The sequence below is a fragment of the Salvelinus fontinalis genome, chromosome 9 (assembly GCF_029448725.1).
Source record: "Salvelinus fontinalis isolate EN_2023a chromosome 9, ASM2944872v1, whole genome shotgun sequence".
Taxonomy (NCBI): domain Eukaryota; kingdom Metazoa; phylum Chordata; class Actinopteri; order Salmoniformes; family Salmonidae; genus Salvelinus; species Salvelinus fontinalis.
Window position 1 is genome coordinate 40,556,890 of NC_074673.1, and position 17,735 is coordinate 40,574,624.

A 17,735-nucleotide genomic window follows, 5' to 3' on the forward strand; every position below is an offset into this window, starting at 1 on the left:
GGATGTTCTATTGATAAGTGTGTGTGAATTGGACAATTTTCCTGTCCTACTAAGCATTCAAAATGTAACGAGTACTTTTGGGTGTCAGGGAAAACATATGGAGTAAAAAGTACATTTTCTTTAGGAATCTAGTAAAAATTGTCAAAAATATACAAAGTAAAGTACAGATACCCCCCCCCCCCCAAAAAAAAACAACTTAAGTAGTACTTTAAAGTATTTTTACTAAAGTACTTTACACCACTTGGTAATAGTAAGCTTTCAAGTATTCCACAGTTCAGCCTTAAGTTTTATTTTGTGTCTGAATACCCCAAAGTATGTGATTAACATGATAGGTTAAATTGAATTCACCAACATTGCTTTGTTTGTCACGTTCCTGACCTATTTCTGTTAGTTTGTTGTATGTGTTAGTTGGTCAGGACGTGAGTTTGGGTGGTCATTCTATGTTTTCTGTTTCTATGTTGGTTTAAGGGTTGCCTGGTATGGCTCTTAATTAGAGGCAGGTGTTTGGCGTTCCTCTAATTGAGAGTCATATTTAGGTAGGTTGTTTCACAGTGTTCGTTGTGGGTGGTTGTCTCCTGTGTCAGTGTTTGTCGCACCATACGGGACTGTTCGGTTTGTTTTTGTACATCCTTCTTTTGTGTAGTCTATTTTCCTGTTCGTGTGTTCTGCGTTGTATGTGAGTTCGCATGTCCAGGTTTTGTCTACTCCGTTTTGTTGTTTTGTTAGGTTAGTCAAGTTCGTGTTTTTCGTCTTTCTGTAAATAAATTATGTCATCACAACCCGCTGCGACTTGGTTCCATAACTACTCCTCCTTTTCGGTTGAAGAGGAGGAGGACCACCGTTACAGAACCACCCACCAAACCCGGATCAAGCAGCGGGTAAACGGACAGCGCACGAAACAGGATTTCTGGTCTTGGGAGGAAATCATGGAAGGAAAGGGACCATGGGCTAAAGTTGGAGTAAATCACCGCCCATGGGAACAGCTGGAGGCAGCTCGGAGAGCGGAGGAAACCGGAGAGAGGAACCGGCATTATGAGGGGACGCATCTGGCACGGAAGCCGGAAAAGCCCGTGAGTACTGCCCAGCCATGAGCGTCCAGAGCCGTCAGCCAGCCATGAGCGTCCAGAGCCGTCAGCCAGCCATGAGCGTCCAGAGCCGTCAGCCAGCCATGAGCGTCCAGAGTCGTCAGCCAGTCATGAGCTGTCCCTCAGCCCAGAGCGGCTATTTATCCAGAACTGCCCCTCAGTCCAGAGCTGTCTCTCTGTCCGGAGCTGCCTTTCAGTCCGGAGTTGCCCCTCTATCCTGAGCTATCCCTCTGTCCTGAGCTATCCCTCTATCCCTGTGCTGCCCCTTGTGTCGATGTTACCCAAAAGATTAAGTGGGGGTAATATGAGGGTGGTCATTTGTAGGGGGAGATGTAAGCTGGGATTGACTATTGACACCGTGGTCAGATGCCCACCCAGACCCTCCCTTAGACTTTGTGCTGGTGCGCCCGGAGTTCGCACCTTATGGGGGGGGGGTTATGTCACGTTCCTGACCTATTTCTGTTAGTTTGTTGTATGTGTTAGTTGGTCAGGACGTGAGTTTGGGTGGTCATTCTATGTTTTCTGTTTCTATGTTGGTTTAAGGGTTGCCTGGTATGGCTCTTAATTAGAGGCAGGTGTTTGGCGTTCCTCTAATTGAGAGTCATATTTAGGTAGGTTGTTTCACAGTGTTCGTTGTGGGTGGTTGTCTCCTGTGTCAGTGTTTGTCGCACCATACGGGACTGTTCGGTTTGTTTTTGTACATCCTTCTTTTGTGTAGTCTATTTTCCTGTTCTGCGTTGTATGTGAGTTCGCATGTCCAGGTTTTGTCTACTCCGTTTTGTTGTTTTGTTAGGTTAGTCAAGTTCGTGTTTTTCGTCTTTCTGTAAATAAATTATGTCATCACAACCCGCTGCGCCTTGGTTCCATAACTACTCCTTTTCGGTTGAAGAGGAGGAGGACCACCGTTACATTGTTAGAATGGATGTTGGTTAACCTTTGACAGTGAGGTTCAAGTAACCAAGAGGATTTGTTATGCTTTATTCATGTGTATATATCCTTTTTTAATCCTTTGAATATTGTAGTTTAATTATAATAAACTTTAAATGAATATTTGTGTGGAATGTTCACATCAATTGGAAAAGCAGTATGTATTTGTTAAATTAGTACTTGATTAAAAAGTTGTGGACAAAAATGTGGGTAGAAAATAATAAGGAAAGGGTGTAAATATTAGCCGGTGATCTATATTATAACGGGGATAAAGTTAAAATTGAATCATGAAAAGCACATCTTGTTCTTTTTGAATTCAGGTTTTATTAAGTCAGGGTATCTTGGTTATCATAGCTACATGTAACAGGAGTGAGATCCCCTTGGGAGCAGAACTGACTTAAGTATTACTGAACCGATACCCCCATCTATACAGAGACACAGCAATACTATTATGACAACAGTATTGGAACAATATGATAGTGTCTGTTGTGGAAATATTATTTTCAATGTTCAAATCCAGAAATACAAATATGCTCATCCCCATCTTCACTCACATGTCAACAGAGAAATACTAAAATGTAAACGCCTCCCCCACAACAACTGACAAGATGAAATATAATAAAATAAATAATCATAAATAGTGTAAGTAACACTACTTGTAACATAGGGACAGCTCTAGTGGGGATTGGGAGAGGTGGCAACACTGGAGCAGCTATGGTCAGTCAATACTCAAATTAAAAAGCAAACAGAAATCATACACATAAAAGACATACATTAAGACTGACACATTGAATAAAAGACATGTATGCACTTACACACGAGAGACAAGAAAACAATGAAACGTGTAATTGTTCAAAAGTGCTTCAATACCTCTCGTTCATAATTATTAACTTCAAATAACTTAAAAAAAGTGCAAAATGGCAGAGAAATAAATAGTCTTTCTGTCTTCAGGACTGCAATAGTGAATGATCGGAGGGAAAGAATATACTGTACATGAAGTTAAAATGCTCCATCACTCTTGCCAATGCAGGTTAGTCAAACTTGGTCGTTTGAATGGGGCTCGAGAAAAGAATTGGCAGGTGTGGTGGTAATTCTAACCAAAAGGAGAGAGACTGTATTCTTCAACTTCATTATAAGATTAGCCAAAATGAAGCAATCAATAACAACCACTCAATCGGTGCATCGTTAGGAAAGCGCAATAACAGAGTTGTATCTCTCCTCTTATAGAAAAAGTACAACCTATTTTGTCTACGTGACAGTTTAGCAGATGTGCAGAAACAGGCCCTGGGAACAGAGATATAAAACGTAATTTAGCTCGTCTGTGTAGATCAAGATAGCTGATATCGCCACCACTCTGTTCCTCCCTGCTCTTCCCACTAAGTCACACAAGACAAGTCTGTATCAGTAAAAAAACTAACATATAACAATAGACAAATCTCTATGTAAAACAGCATAGTATGTCTAATTAAACAGTATAGTATGTAATTAATATTTAATTTCCACCACACAGGGTAAGGAGATGTTAAGCTCCAGATGACAAGGCTCTCTCAACCCTCCTGTCCAAAGTCCTCTGTGAACTTCCTGACCTTGAACAAGTCCTCCGTGTTGACTGTGGGGCGCGTGGTGGACAGGGACCGCAGCATGTCAGACTGGAGGGCAGAGGACACAAAGCAGATAACAAACCATTAGCACTGTTCACACACAGCGGACAAACATATGAGCATGGTTTAGCATTTGTATAAATGTGTAATACCTCAATGTGTATGTTGAAAAACAGCATGTATGTATGAACAGAATGTGACTGAACATTGTGAGTGGCTCTAAATTATTGTATTTTCTTTTAGATACAGTCAATATTGGGCCTATATTAATTTCCAGCTACATTTGAATCATAGAAACTGATATTTTGAACGCTAGAAACTAACCCTATAAAGACATTTGTTTATTATAAAAAGCAAAAATGTTGATACAAAAACCTGTAATTTAAGTTACGGTCATTTTGTAATATTAGGTTTCTACACTGTGTTAAAGCACTACCACTACCCATTACATTGTACACTGTTTCTTTAAGAGCTTCAAGTTCATTGCTATAACATGATCAGGGCCAGTTGTTTTGGTTGGTTTTTGTGTTTCTTTTCTTTGACTGGTATTTCCAGCATTATCCACTAGGTTTGCTGCAGGTAGAACATCCTAGGAAATGGACATTAATTAATGGTCTATTAATCAATAAATTGGCCTGCCTGGTTGTGTGTAAATGTTTGGTGGGGGGGGGGGGGGGGGATCACCTAAGCCAGGGGAGGCGTAGCTCTATGAATCTCATATTGCGCAAATGAACAGCAAACCTGGTTTCAAAAAACAGATATAGCAACAACTCAAGGCACAACTCCTCTCCCCTATTTATCAAATATATTTTGTGTGTATGTATTGATATAGTGTATAGGCTATGTGTGCCATTTTTAAATGTATGTTCTTGTCTATTAATGTTCTGAATTATGTTTCATGTTTGTGTGGACCCCAGGAAGAGTAGCTGCGGCATTCGCAGCAGCTAATGGGGATCTTAATAAAATACCAAATACCTAAATGTAGACTAGCCTACTGGCACTGTATCTGTGAGCTGTTGGCAAGAGTGCACGTGCCAATACCATAGTAGGCACATTTTATATTTTGGGACAAAACTATCAGAAGACTAGAAAATTCGAATTTTACCTTAGATTTTTATTCAGTACATGAACACTTTACCAAAAAGGACATTTTGTCTGCAATATGTCATAAGGCACTGATTTTTATCCACAACAAGTCTGTTTGGTGGAAACACTACTGGTGGGAACATTTTATTTATGCAGATTTTAGAATATTCACATGAAAATCCATTGTCAAATGGATAGAAACCTAGCTAATCCCTCTCCCTTTAAACTGCTAATCCCTCTCCCTTTAAACTGCTAATCCCTCTCCCTTTAAACTGCCCCTAATTGACAAATGTTTTACTACAACTTCCAAGTCCATTGGAGAGGATCAGCTTGAGCAAAGTGAGGTGTAGAATCACTGATCTACAAATAATATTCCCTGACAAATAATAGGCTTTGTGCAATTAAGATTCATAGAGCTCCGCCTTCCCTGGCTTAGGTGATCCCCCACCAAACACTCACGCAATTAAAGAACATTTCTTAAGATTTGTTACACGCAGCAAACCTAGTGGATAATGCTGGCATTACTGGTAAAAAAAACACAAAAATACAAACAACTGGCACTAGTTATGATCACTGATTTCCTGAAGAAGATATCTATCCCCTTTCCTTTCTTTCTGTGCCCCCAAATGTATGGATATACTGGAAATTAAGTAACCAGGTTATTAGCTAGCTAATGAGGTTACATGATTGAACAATGTCCAAACAAATTCCCGCGAGTGGTTTTGGAACAGCCCGCTAAATGGTTTATGAATGTATAGCCAATTCACGATCGGAAGAAAAAAACATTGCGTTCGTAATATGGATCATATCTTTTTATCTGTTTACCTTTTTACAATCCGTTTTCCCTGTAGCAGTGGTGCAACCGTGACAGTAACAAATCTGCACTCACTCACTTTCTCTCTCGGGCACTCGAAAACAACGGTACATCCGGTTATCCGGGTGACAATTCATCAAGATGCACATCGCTCCCAAAATAAAATGTCAGGTTGCATAGCAAAATATTTAGGAGCATATGTGACCAAAATGGTCACACTTCAGAGCCCTGGTTGTGGATGTGTGCTTGATACCATGCAGACGATGGGCTCCAGCAGCTTGTCGCTAGGCACTTCCATCCATGTCATCTCTATGGCAGCCAGGTCCCCAGGCGAACACGGGGTCAGAAGGTCATCCACCATCAATTGACTGTTGGCACGGGACGCCCCTCGAACCTAGAATAGCATAACAAACAAACTATCTTAAATAGTCTTAATAGTAGGGAAAGAGATACACCTTTAATGTGGTGTACATGAGTTGACTATAATGGAGTTACTATATCAAGTGTATAACCTTTTTGAAGTGTGTGGCTGACTGCACTTTCCTGACAGGCTGCATGAGGGCATCTCGTACAATGATGCTGATGTCAGCCCCAGAGTAGCCTTCTGTCTTTTTGGCAAGCTGACGAAGGTCTGTGTCACTCAGGCTGTGGGGCGTGTTGCCCAGGTGCAGGCGGAACATCTGGGACCTAGCAGGCTCCTCTGGGAGAGGGATGTAGATACGCTTCTCAAACCTGACGGTGACATAATGTACTGATGAGAATGCTTGATGATTACTTTATTGCATCTGTTAGTATGGTGATTTTTCAGTAGCATATTGTGAAATAATAATGTACTGAAACAGAATACTTATGACTATAGCCTGGTGGGTGCTGATATAATCTATATAATGAATGTACTTGTGACTGCAGCCTGGTAGGGGCCCCCAATATTTTTTCAAACAAACTTTCACAGTTGCACCACAAATATAATAGGTTAAGTGATTTGTAGTGGCGGGAAAAGGCCTGCCTCAAAGAAAGAACTTAGGGTGGGAAACAATAGTGGCCAAAGCCAAAAAGAGTTAATTTAAATAGAGAGAAGTGACTATGTATGTAATGTAAGGATGAAACTGTATAAAAGGAGTGTGCTGGGGCTGGGAAAAACAGTTGATCCGTGGACCAGCTCGGCTTGTTACATTTGAATTCACAAGTTCCGGTATCCGAGAAATATTATTGGACCAATATTTCTACGACATTAGGAAATTATTGTAGCTTGAACAATACAAAACCAAAAAAATCCCATTTTGGGTGCGTATCTATTGTTCTACAAACATTTCAAGAAATCCAGGGCTGGTCTTCCACTCAATGGAATCTACATGAATAGGTACACACAGTTTCAGCAAATATTCAGGCTTTATCATTACTTCTGTGAATATGTTAAACAACAAACCTATGTCCCATCCCAACTTGACCCTGTCCTCCTATTTTGACCACTGACCTTCTGCGGATGGCAGCATCCAGAACCCAGGGAATGTTAGTGGCCCCAAGGGTAAGGATTCCATCATTGTTGTTGCCCACACCTGTCAATCAGAGAGGAGGCATGAGAACTCTATGTAAGCCTGTTGCTCATATGGAACGTGCATTGAATCGGAAAGGTTCAAGTCAACTGATGGAGAGGATTAAGTCTTCTCTGATGAGGTGTTTGTTTGGTCTGAAGTGTAATAGCTGTCTTGGCAGATGGTGGGGAGTGGGTGTAGTGACTAATCTCTCACCTTGCATCTGTACCAGGAACTCTGTCTTGATCCGCCGGGCTGCCTCACTTTCATTCTCATTCCTGGAGCCACAGAGCGAGTCCACCTCGTCAATAAAGATGATGGAGGGCTTGTGCTGGCGGGCAAGATCAAACAGGTTCTTCACCAGTCTGACGGATGGAGAGAGAAAGAGAGGCACAAACATTTCACAGGACACATGAGTATGAGTGAGAAAAAATGGATCTAATCATTTGTGGATGCATGCATAATGGGGATTTACACAAACAGAATTACAAATAAAAATTATGTCTCACTTCTCACTCTCTCCAAGCCACTTGGACATGAGGTCTGATGATGACACAGAGAAGAAGGTGGAGTTGTTGGCTTCTGTGGCTACTGCTTTGGCCAGGTAAGACTTTCCTGTCCCAGGGGGTCCAAAGAGTAGAATCCCTCTCCATGGAGTGCGTTTGCCTGCAACCAGAGACAAATTCAAGCATAACGAACAAATAGACAGAATACACATACAGTAGTATATCGTTATGGTGACACGTCCACACAGAAGATAGTGAGAAAGATGATGTTTGGGAGAAATAAAGACATTCTAACCTGTGAAGAGGTGAGGGAATTTAATGGGCAGGATTACGGCTTCCTTCAAGGCCTCCTTAGCTCCCTCTAGTCCAGCCACATCGTTCCACCGAACATTGGGCTTTTCCATTACAATGGCACCTGTACCAGGACAAGAATCAGTGAACCATCTAAGTTAATTTCCTTCATGTACATGAGACACAGTTTAGACAGCCGACATGTGAAAGAGGAGATAAACACTCACCCATTAGTTGCTCTTGCAGTTTCTTTCTCTCTGGATTTTCACCCTCGCTGTCACTGTCACTCCTAGAAGGAATATACATTTCTAAATGTGAAACAAACTATTTGGTGCTGGTGACTGTGTGGCCCTTGTCATTGTCTGCAATGCATGCATGCACAGTTTTTATGATCTATTTTCAAAGTGTTATTTCCTAGGTATGCTTTTGTTAATGCAGGACAGTGTCTGTGTGAACAAATGTGTGACAACTTACTTATCATTACTCTGTGCTTCCTTGACAGGCTTCTTCCCCGCTTTTTCTTTGTTCTTCAAGTAATCTTTGAGTTTCTCTGCCCGGTCTAGGTACTGCATACACTTCCCACGTATGCTCTCCTTTGCCTTGTCACTGTGTGCATCATCTGGAGAAAATAAATAAAAAAACATTACTTTTTAACCACCTACCATCCATTAAGTATTTTCTAAATCAATGTTTACCTCCCAAAAACACAAGCTATGTTCCCCTCTGCACACTTAAAAAAATGGGACTGCGGCCAGTAGAAGATTACATTTTACACTCACACTTGATAGCATGCAGGAAGTACTCCACTGCATGCTGGTAAAGGCGCAAAGCCTCCTCATAGTTCTTGTTCTTATCCTCCTCTGTGGCTTTGGTCACAAGATCTATCGCTTTCTGCGTAAGGGAAGAGAAAGGAAGGGATGAAAGATATACATGAAAACATCATGGTAGAGTCCAGTAACTGTGATAAAAGCTGACATTAACAGACAGTGGAGGCTGCTGAGGGGAGGACGGCTCATAATAATGTCCGGTATGGCGTGAATGGAATGGGTTCAAACACATGGTTTTCATGTGTTTGATACCATTCACACCATTCAAGCCATTACTTCATTCCAGCCATTATTATGAGCCGTACTCCCCTCAGCAGCCTCCACTGACAGAGAAGTAATTACCTACCAGCCTAATACTTATAGACTTGACAATCCATTAAGGACATCATTGCCTAAGTATCAGTAGCTGAGAAATCCCAACTCTCCATGTACAAGTACAACGCATTTGACTGGCGACAAGTGTGGGCGGACTGGTGCTCCGACTACATTGAGTCACTGTCAGTCGATACTTACTAGCTGTAAAAATCTTAAAGCCTTACTGTGTACTTATGTTTGTCCTGTGTGAAGAGGCATTTCTATGTTTGCTGAAACCCATACTTTTAATAAATCTTTGGTCAAATAGAACCACTGACTGTTTTCTCATTTCTGTTGCTCTAAGGCTGCATTTACACAGGCAGCCCAATTCAGATTTTTCCCCCACTAATTAGTCTTTTGACCAAGCACATCAGATCTGGGGCGGTAGGTAGCCTGGCGGTTAATTGGGTCAGTAACCGAAAGGTCGCTGATTCAAATCCCTGAGCAAGGTAGAAAGATCTACCGTTCTGCCCTTGAGCAAGACAGTTAACCCCGACAACAACTGCATGCGCCGTGGATATATCAGATTACATAGGCCTACGTCTACAAATACTCATTGCCCAAATGAGGAAACAGTCGGTGGCTGTATTTGACAAACGTTTTAACAAATATGGATATCAGCAAACAAAAAAATCCCAGACTTTACACAAAACATAGAAACAATAGTTAGAATTTAAGATTTTGTACTCGTCGCCACTCAACTTCCTTGTACTTGTACAGTGCCTTCAGAAAGTATTCATACACCTTGACTTTTTCCACATTTTATTGTGCTACTTCCTGAATTAAAAATGGATTAACTAGACTTTTTTTTATCACCAATTTACACACAACCCCATAATGTCAAAGTAAAAAACATTTTTTTTAGGGTATTCTTGGCCTTGTGTTTTAGGTTATTGTCCTGCTGAAAGGTGTCACGACCCCTCTGCAGGCAGAGGGTCGTTAGTGATTGGAGTCACCTGGGCTCAGGGTATTTAAACTGTTGCTTCACTAATCTCTCTGCTCCTCCAGGTATGATCCTGTTTTGTTTGTTCCTTTGTAGTTTTGCATAGTTTTCACTCAGTCATATTCACACACACAGATTCACGCATCCATGCACTTTACATACACCTTACATTATGATACTTCCACACCTCATTCCTTTTTCTTTGTTTGAAGTTAATAGTTTTGTTTAGAATAAAGAACCTTTTTAATTGGCCTATACCTGTTGTTCGTGTCCCCTCATTTTTGTCACAGGCTATGAGCCGGCTACCTCGGAAGGAGCTTGAACAAAACTACTCAAAATGGAAGACATTTTCCTCAACCAATACAACTATTACAAATGATCCAAAAACACACAACTCACCTGCTGTCAGTCTGGGTTCAAGGACAGGAGCCACACCCCACTATCCTCCAAAAACAACTAACTGGCCCTGGTCTTCGTGCAGTCACGTGGTGGGGTTTTATGCACACAAAACCAGTGGAGTGGAAAAGACAACCAGAAACTGGCGGCCTTCCCATAACCACGGAGGTGCTCCCGAGCCGATGTAGGGGAAACGGGAAAGGGATGCTCTACCCACGTTCACTGCCACCTAAAACAAAAACACCACAAGCTTCCTATGGACACTTGCTGATATACCTGAACAGGAGAGGACTCCCACCTGAACAAAACCCAGAAAAACACAGAGTGAATTGCTTAGCTACCAAGCTAACTGAACCAAAAGAACACATGGCTCTCAACGCTCTCTTCAACAAAATTGCCCAACCAAAACATCCCCTCAAACAAAAAATGTTGTCAATCTGAATTAAACTAACCCAAGTTAACTACTATCCCGGATGAGCCCCAACTTGTCACAGGCCGGCTCATAGCCTGTGACAAAAATAAGGGGACACGAACAACAGGTATAGGCCAATTAAAAAGGTTCTTTATTCTAAACAAAACTATTAACTTTAAACAAAGAAAAAGTAATGAGGTGTGGAAGTATCATAATGTAAGGTGTATGTAAAGTGCATGGAAGCGTGAATATGACTGAGTCAAAACTACAACGGAACAAACAAAACAGGATCATACCTGGAGGAGCAGAGAAAGATTAGTGAAGCAACAGTTTAAATACCCTGAGCCCAGGTGACTCCAATCACTAACAACCCTCCTCTGCCTGCAGGAGGAACCGCCCCCTGCACTGCAGAGGAGGGGTCGTGACAAAGGTGACTTTGTCTCCCAGTGTCTGTTGGAAAGCAGACTGAACCAGGTTTTCCTCTAGGATTTGTGTTTAGCTCTATTCCGTTTATTTTAATTTAAAAAAAAACTCCCTAGTGCTAGCCGATGACAAGCATACCCATAACATGATACAACCACTCCCATGCTTGAAAATATGAGAGTGGTACTCAGTGATGTGTTGTATTGGATTTGCCCCATACATAACGCTTTGTATTCAGTCCATAATAAAATGATTTTTTTGCCACATTTTTGCAGTTTTACTTTAGTGCTCTATTGCAAACAGGATGCATGTTTTTGAATATTTGTTATTCTGTACAGGCTTCCTTCTTTTCGCTCTGTCATTTAGGTTAGTATTGTGGAGTAACTACACTGTTGTTGATCCATCCTCAGTTTTCTCCTGTCACAGCCATTAAACTCTGTAACTGTTTTAAAGTCAATACTGGGTGTATTGATACACCATCCAAAGTATAATTAATAACTTCACCATGCTCAAAGGGATATTCAATGTCTGCTTTTTTTTAACCAATTGGTTCCCTTCTTTGCGAGGCATTGGAAAACCTCCCTGGTCTTTGTGGTTGAATAAGTGTTTGAAATTCCCTGCTCGACTGAGGGACCTTATAGATAATTGTATGTGTGGGGTACAGAGATGAGGTAGTCATTCAAAAATCATGTTAAAACTATTATTACACACAGAGTGAGTCCATGCAACTTATTATGTGACTTGTTAAGCACACTTTTTATCCTGAACTTATTTAGGCTTGCCATAACAAAGAGGTTGTATACTTATTGACTCAAAACAGTTCAGCTTTTAAACATCTTTGCACTTTGACATTATGGGGTATTGTGTGTATGCCTGTGACACATCTCAATTTAATACATTTTAAATTCAGGCTGCAATACGATAAAATGTAGAAAAAGTCAAGGCACTGTACGTGGAGAGTTGAGATTTCTCAGCTTAAGTAACAGTTACATGTGTCACTGACAACAAGTGTAGCTAGCTAGTTACCTAGCTAGATTAAACACTCTATGGTTGGTAGCTAATAATGTACAATTCAATAACAGCTAACCCATTCATCGATGCTAACTACCTTTAGCGCCTATTGACGATAGTATCTTCTGGCCGGGGAAGTTTTATTAAGAGCTCCAACGCTCATTCTGAACGTTAAAACGCAGAACTTTCAGTACGGTTTTGGAAACAAGGAATTTATCTTTCACATAAGCAAGAAATAATAATAAAAAATTGTTAAATTACTACACCTTTATAGTCCAAGGACCTTACATGTTCTGTTTAGAGGCGAATTGGCTCTGAAAGCCAAAACAGCCAAATACTCCATCTAAACGTGAATCGATTCTCAATTGTGGTACGGTTATGGAAACATAAACCCCTCTACTTACATATCACATCAAAATAATGTCACAAATGTAACATATAAACTTAATGTACACTGTTTTAACCGGTTTTAACTTAGTTCTAGCCAACAGTATTTTTCAGTGACATGTTTTTGGCGTCAGTCTTCCATTTAAACACAGGTGTTCGGAGACGCAGATAACTAACGCTAATTAGCACAGATATGCCTCTTATCTTCCGTCTGTTTTCCGTAAACAAGCGCTGTAACATGGAAATACGGACGTGTGGGGACCCTAACCCTAAAAAAAGTTAGGCTACTTTAGTCCATTATTGGGCTAAATAACCGCATACAATTTAACTGGTAACTAACGCAAACTATAAGTTTAATTTATGATGTGGCTAGCAAGCTACACAATACATTGGTATATACAGCCTGAAACGAATGCCTGCAAAATCGTGTTAATGTTCCTTACAAGCCAGAACGTTGAATACAATAACATTTTTATTTACTCTTGTTGGTTTTCTGTGCGGTTTGTCCTTCAGCTGTACGAAATTTGAGACTAAAGGTCCACAGGAAAGTGTTGTTTACCAGACTTTTTAGAGAGCCTGTAGGTACAGTGGGGAGAACAAGTATTGTGGGACTGAACACCTCCCTCTTCAACTGGATCCTGGACTTTCTGACAGCCATCCCCAGGTGGTGAGGGTAGGTAACAACACATCTGCCACGCTGACCCTCAACACGGAGGCCCCTCAGGGGTGTGTGCTTAGGCTCCTCCTGTACTCCCTGTTCACCCACAACTGTGTGGCCACACACAACTCCAACACCATCATCAAGTTTGCTGACAACACGACGGTGGTAGGCCTGATCGCCAACAACAATGTGAGAGCCTACAGGGAGGAAGTCGAAGACCCTGCAGTGTAGTGACAGGACAACAACCTCTCCCTCAGCAAGACAAAGGAGCTGATCATAGACTACAGGAAACAGAGGGGCGAGCACGACCCCATCCACATTGACAGAGCTGTAGTGGAGCGGGTTGAGAGCTTCAAGTTCCTCCGTGTCCACATCACTAAGGATCTATCATGGTACACACAACACAGTCGTGAAGAAGGCGCGACAGCGCCTCTTTTTCCTTCAGGTGTATGTTAAGATTTGGCATGGCCTCTCAGATCCTCAAAAAGTTATACAGCTGCACCATTGAGAGCATCTCGACTAGCTGCATCACCGCTTGGTATGGCAATTGCACCACCCTTGATCGCAAGGCACTACAGAGAGTGGTGTGGACAGCCCAGTACATCACATGGGCCGATCTCCCTGCCATCCAGGACCTCTATACCAGGAGGTGTCAGAGGAAGGCATGGAAAATTGTCAGGACCCCAGCCACAGCCTGTTCACTCTGCTACCACATGGCAAGTGGTACCGTTGAACCAAGTCTGGACCAAAAGGCACCTGGGGTCGTTCCACCTCAAAAAGCACAAGAAAGAGGATTTCGACACACACACCATCTCAGATTGTTCTGAAATGTTTTTTTGTTGTTGTTAGAAACAAAAACAATTAACATTCCTGCCTAATTTAAAAAATATATATAATTCAATTTCTGAGAAATTAAGCAAATTGATTGCACCCAAATTGGCCATTTTAATTAATAGGATAATATAACAATAATATATTACCTAACATACGATTTGGACCAAACTTTTTTCTAACAATGAGTTAGACATGAGGAATCCAAAGAAACGGCCAAAAGCCACCCACGAACCCTTCACACCCCATGCCAATCCCACCCCACCAATGAGTATACAATCTCAGTTTTCTATGTCTGAAATATAGTATGGAGCTTTGGCTCGGAATATTGTTTCTTCATCCTATGTAATGTATTTCCAGTGAATTTGGTGAGTTTTTCCCCCCCTGTTCTGAGAAATTAGTCATTGTTAAGTCAGTTAGGTTTTTGTTCCATCCTACATCCGGATATTACCAGGTTCTGACCACTAGATGGTGCTGTTCTAGGTGATTTATTTTTAAAATACCCCCCCCCCCCCCCTTTAAAGGGCTAGTTCACTCAAATTACATATTGGTTTGACAGCAATCCATGCGTTGGTTTTGTTGTTCACTGTTTCAAATGCTACCTATTTAGCATTTCTAGCACAAATCCGATGCAAGTCATTAGCTAGGTTTCCATCCAATTGGCGACAGATTTTCATGCGAATATTCTAAAATCTGCATAAAAACAATATGCACATTATCCCAACAGAGATGTGTTTCCATCAAATTGACTTGTTGCGGATAAAAGGATGTGTGTGATGACATAGTGTACATAAAAATAACTTGCAGTTAAATTCTCATGTACCGAATAAAAACTACAAGTTAAATGGGTTTCCATCATATTTTCAACTGTACTGATTGTTTTGTCATAAAAAACTGTGTGTTATATTATATATTGAATGTGGCCATTCTGGTCTAGGAACGTGTACTCTAGCCACCAGCTTGTAGATACAGTGGGAATAGCGTGCATGATGAGATTATTACGGACAAAAGAGCGAGATTCTTTTTATTTGCCAAACGGCAGCCAAGCATCGATCAGCATGTCACCAGAATAAGACCCTCAATATTTATTGGAAAGGAGCATCAAGCTCATCACCGTGCACTTTCACCACTCTGTGAAGTTCATCATAACTTATTTAATCAGTAGCCTAATAAACTGCATGCTTTCCCCAGTCGTAGTGGGAGGACCACACAACATACATTGCGTGAATCCAAGTTTACTTCGACATGGTTATTATATGAATATTTGCGCATAAAGGTGTTTCCAACGCAATTTCTCACATAAGTAATTTTACCGACACAAAAAGATCCCATCTGGTCTAGCGTATTTTGGAAAGTTTCCTGACAAATTTCCATCAGCCCTGTTGTGACATTTTTTATCCAACATGTACTTCACTCGCATAAAATGGTTGGATGGAAACCTGGTTAATGGTACCTATATAAACTTTTTACACTTCCTGTCCAAATCATCCTGAAGTATCTGAAAATGTATTGTGTTACTCAATTATGTATTTCTGTCTATAATAAAGCCCTTTTGTTGTGAAAAACTCATTCTGATTGGCTGGGCCTGGCTGCCAAGTGGGTGGGCTTATGCCCTCCCAGGCTCACTCATGGTTGCATCCCTGCCCAGTCATGTGAAATCCATAGATTAGGGCCTAATGCATTTATTTATATTGACTGATTTCCTTATATGAACTGTAACTCAGTAAAATCTTTGAAATTGTTCCCTTTTGCGTTTATATTTCTGTTCAGTATATATAGAAAATAAATCTCCTTCTGGTGCTCCTTACATTCTGTTTGTTGCCTAATGTTTTTAAAGTTGGGAGCAGTGTGTGTAGGTCATGTGTTTTTGCAGGAGAAAGTGGTGTGTGTGTGTTTATTTGAGAAAGGGAGACAGAGAGAGTGTGTGAGGGAGGGAGAGTGTGTGTGTTTTAAAGAGTAAAGAAGGTTTCATTCAGTGTTTTCTCCTTACTGCCACAATGACATGCAGATCATTATGCATGTATATTCCTTCCTCCTATTCCTCCAGCCAAATCACAGGTAGGCCTTTGCAAATATGAGCAAATCAGCCATTCTATGCACCATTCTGTTATTGTAAACAGTGTGAAGTTAAATTCAATATGTGCTGTATTGAGTAGAAGTGTGAATATCAGTGACAGGTTTTTTGTGTAGCCTAGCAAATGTGCATAACGTTTCGAAAACGGGAACAAGCATTGGGGCGAACAGAAAGCTAAGTAACTCAATTTTCCCCCCATGGTATCGCGATACTACTCACTATCGTGATACTACTCGGTATTATGATACTTGGCCTGGTATCAAATCCTTAGGAAAATGTTGGTATTGTGACAACACACACACACTCCTTACACTCTCTACATTTGCTGATGCAGCTCTGTAATTATCTATCTTGATTGCCTAGTCATTTTAACCCCTACCTACATATTACCTCAACTACCTTGTACCCCCTGCACATTGACTCATGACTGGTCAATTGCTATTTACTGTGTTACTATTTTCTATTTATATTTGCCAATTTTCTTACTTTTTAAACTCTGCATTGTTGGGAAAGGACTAAGTAAGCATTTCACGGTAGTCTACACGTGTTGTATTCAACTCCAGAGTGGTGCAGCGGTCTAAGGCACTGCATCTCAATGCTAGAGGCGTCACTACAGACCCTGGTTGGGAGTCCCATAGGGCGGCGCACAATTGGCCCAGCGTTGTCTGGGCTAGGGTTTGGCTGGGGTAGGCCCTCATTTTAAATAAGAATTTATTCTTAACCGACTTACCTAGTTAAATAAAGGTTAAATGTGACAAATAAAATTGTATTTAATTTAGTGTTTTCATTGTCATGGCATAGTTGGTTCAATAACAATTGACGAGAGAAGACCGAATATCCAATATAAAACTAACTTTACCTGGGTGCTGAACCGTCCATATAACTACCTACCCGCTCTCAGAAAAAGTCGGGTAAACAATATTTTGCTGTAGATATTTTAGTTTAAAATTTCAAGTAGCTGAAAGACAAACCGACAAATGTCATTTTATATAACATTCTGGCTTGTAAATCTTGTAATTTACACGATTTGCAGACATTAGATTCAGGCTGTATATAACAATTAGTTGTATTACAGCCTGGTTAATCACACTACACATAATGAATGCAGTATTAGCACATCAATGGTGAGAGATTATGTTTACACAGTTATCATTAGATAACTAGCTAGCTAACCTACCTGTAATGTTGACGTTGTCATTTCATCTCACTCTGCACTCCACCCAAATTCCTGTCTCTGATGCTAATTCAAGTTACCTTTCAAAATATGTTTGCAATATTTTCAGAGGGGAGGTTGCTGCATGACTAAGGTTAACTACACATGCCTCTTTCTGTGACAGCCGCGGTTTTCACTAGTTACCACAGCCAAAGTCATCATTGGCTATATATCGTAAAAATGCATTTCTGGTCTTAATTTAGGGTTAGGAATAAGGTTAGCAGTGTGGTTAGGTTTAAAATCAGATTTTAAGAAGATACATTGTAGAAATAAACGGGGTTTAGCCATTACTTTGTGGCTGTGGTAACTACTGACGACCCCCCAACAACTACCATAGACATGAGAATGTCTGCATCTCTCG

At 40.9% G+C, this 17,735-nt stretch overlaps 1 protein-coding gene across 4 annotated transcripts; it reads right to left on the reverse strand.

Annotated features, from left to right (window-relative positions):
• Window positions 1–2,313: 2,313 nt before the first annotated feature.
• LOC129862587 (vacuolar protein sorting-associated protein 4A-like) lies at window positions 2,314–17,700 on the reverse strand. 4 transcript variants are annotated; one of them, XM_055934379.1, is made up of 12 exons: window positions 17,416–17,700; window positions 10,366–10,591; window positions 8,622–8,733; window positions 8,317–8,461; window positions 8,070–8,131; window positions 7,847–7,966; window positions 7,555–7,711; window positions 7,262–7,410; window positions 6,988–7,069; window positions 6,026–6,245; window positions 5,767–5,907; window positions 2,314–3,661 (listed from the first exon to the last, which is right to left on the reverse strand). In XM_055934379.1, exons 4-12 carry the CDS (start codon window positions 8,412–8,414, stop codon window positions 3,560–3,562), a joined length of 1,131 nt encoding a protein of 376 aa, XP_055790354.1. In that variant the 5' UTR covers window positions 8,415–8,461; window positions 8,622–8,733; window positions 10,366–10,591; window positions 17,416–17,700; the 3' UTR covers window positions 2,314–3,559. The 4 variants fall into 4 exon arrangements, with proteins under 4 accessions (XP_055790354.1, XP_055790353.1, XP_055790355.1 ...); XM_055934378.1 differs by having other exon boundaries at window positions 17,339–17,700; XM_055934380.1 differs by lacking the exon at window positions 10,366–10,591.
• Window positions 17,701–17,735: the final 35 nt, after the last annotated feature.

What these genes read in the sequence shown, in the direction of transcription:
- LOC129862587 (XM_055934377.1), bottom strand. Translation starts at nt 17,359, where the DNA reads ATGACAACGTCAACATTACAG. An exon ending in TGACAACGTCAACATTACAG is followed by an intron (nt 8,734 to 17,338) that starts GTAGGTTAGCTA and finishes TCCCTTACGCAG; the next exon opens with AAAGCGATAGATCTTGTGAC. An exon ending in CTTCCTGCATGCTATCAAGT is followed by an intron (nt 8,462 to 8,621) that starts GTGAGTGTAAAA and finishes TATTTTCTCCAG; the next exon opens with ATGATGCACACAGTGACAAG.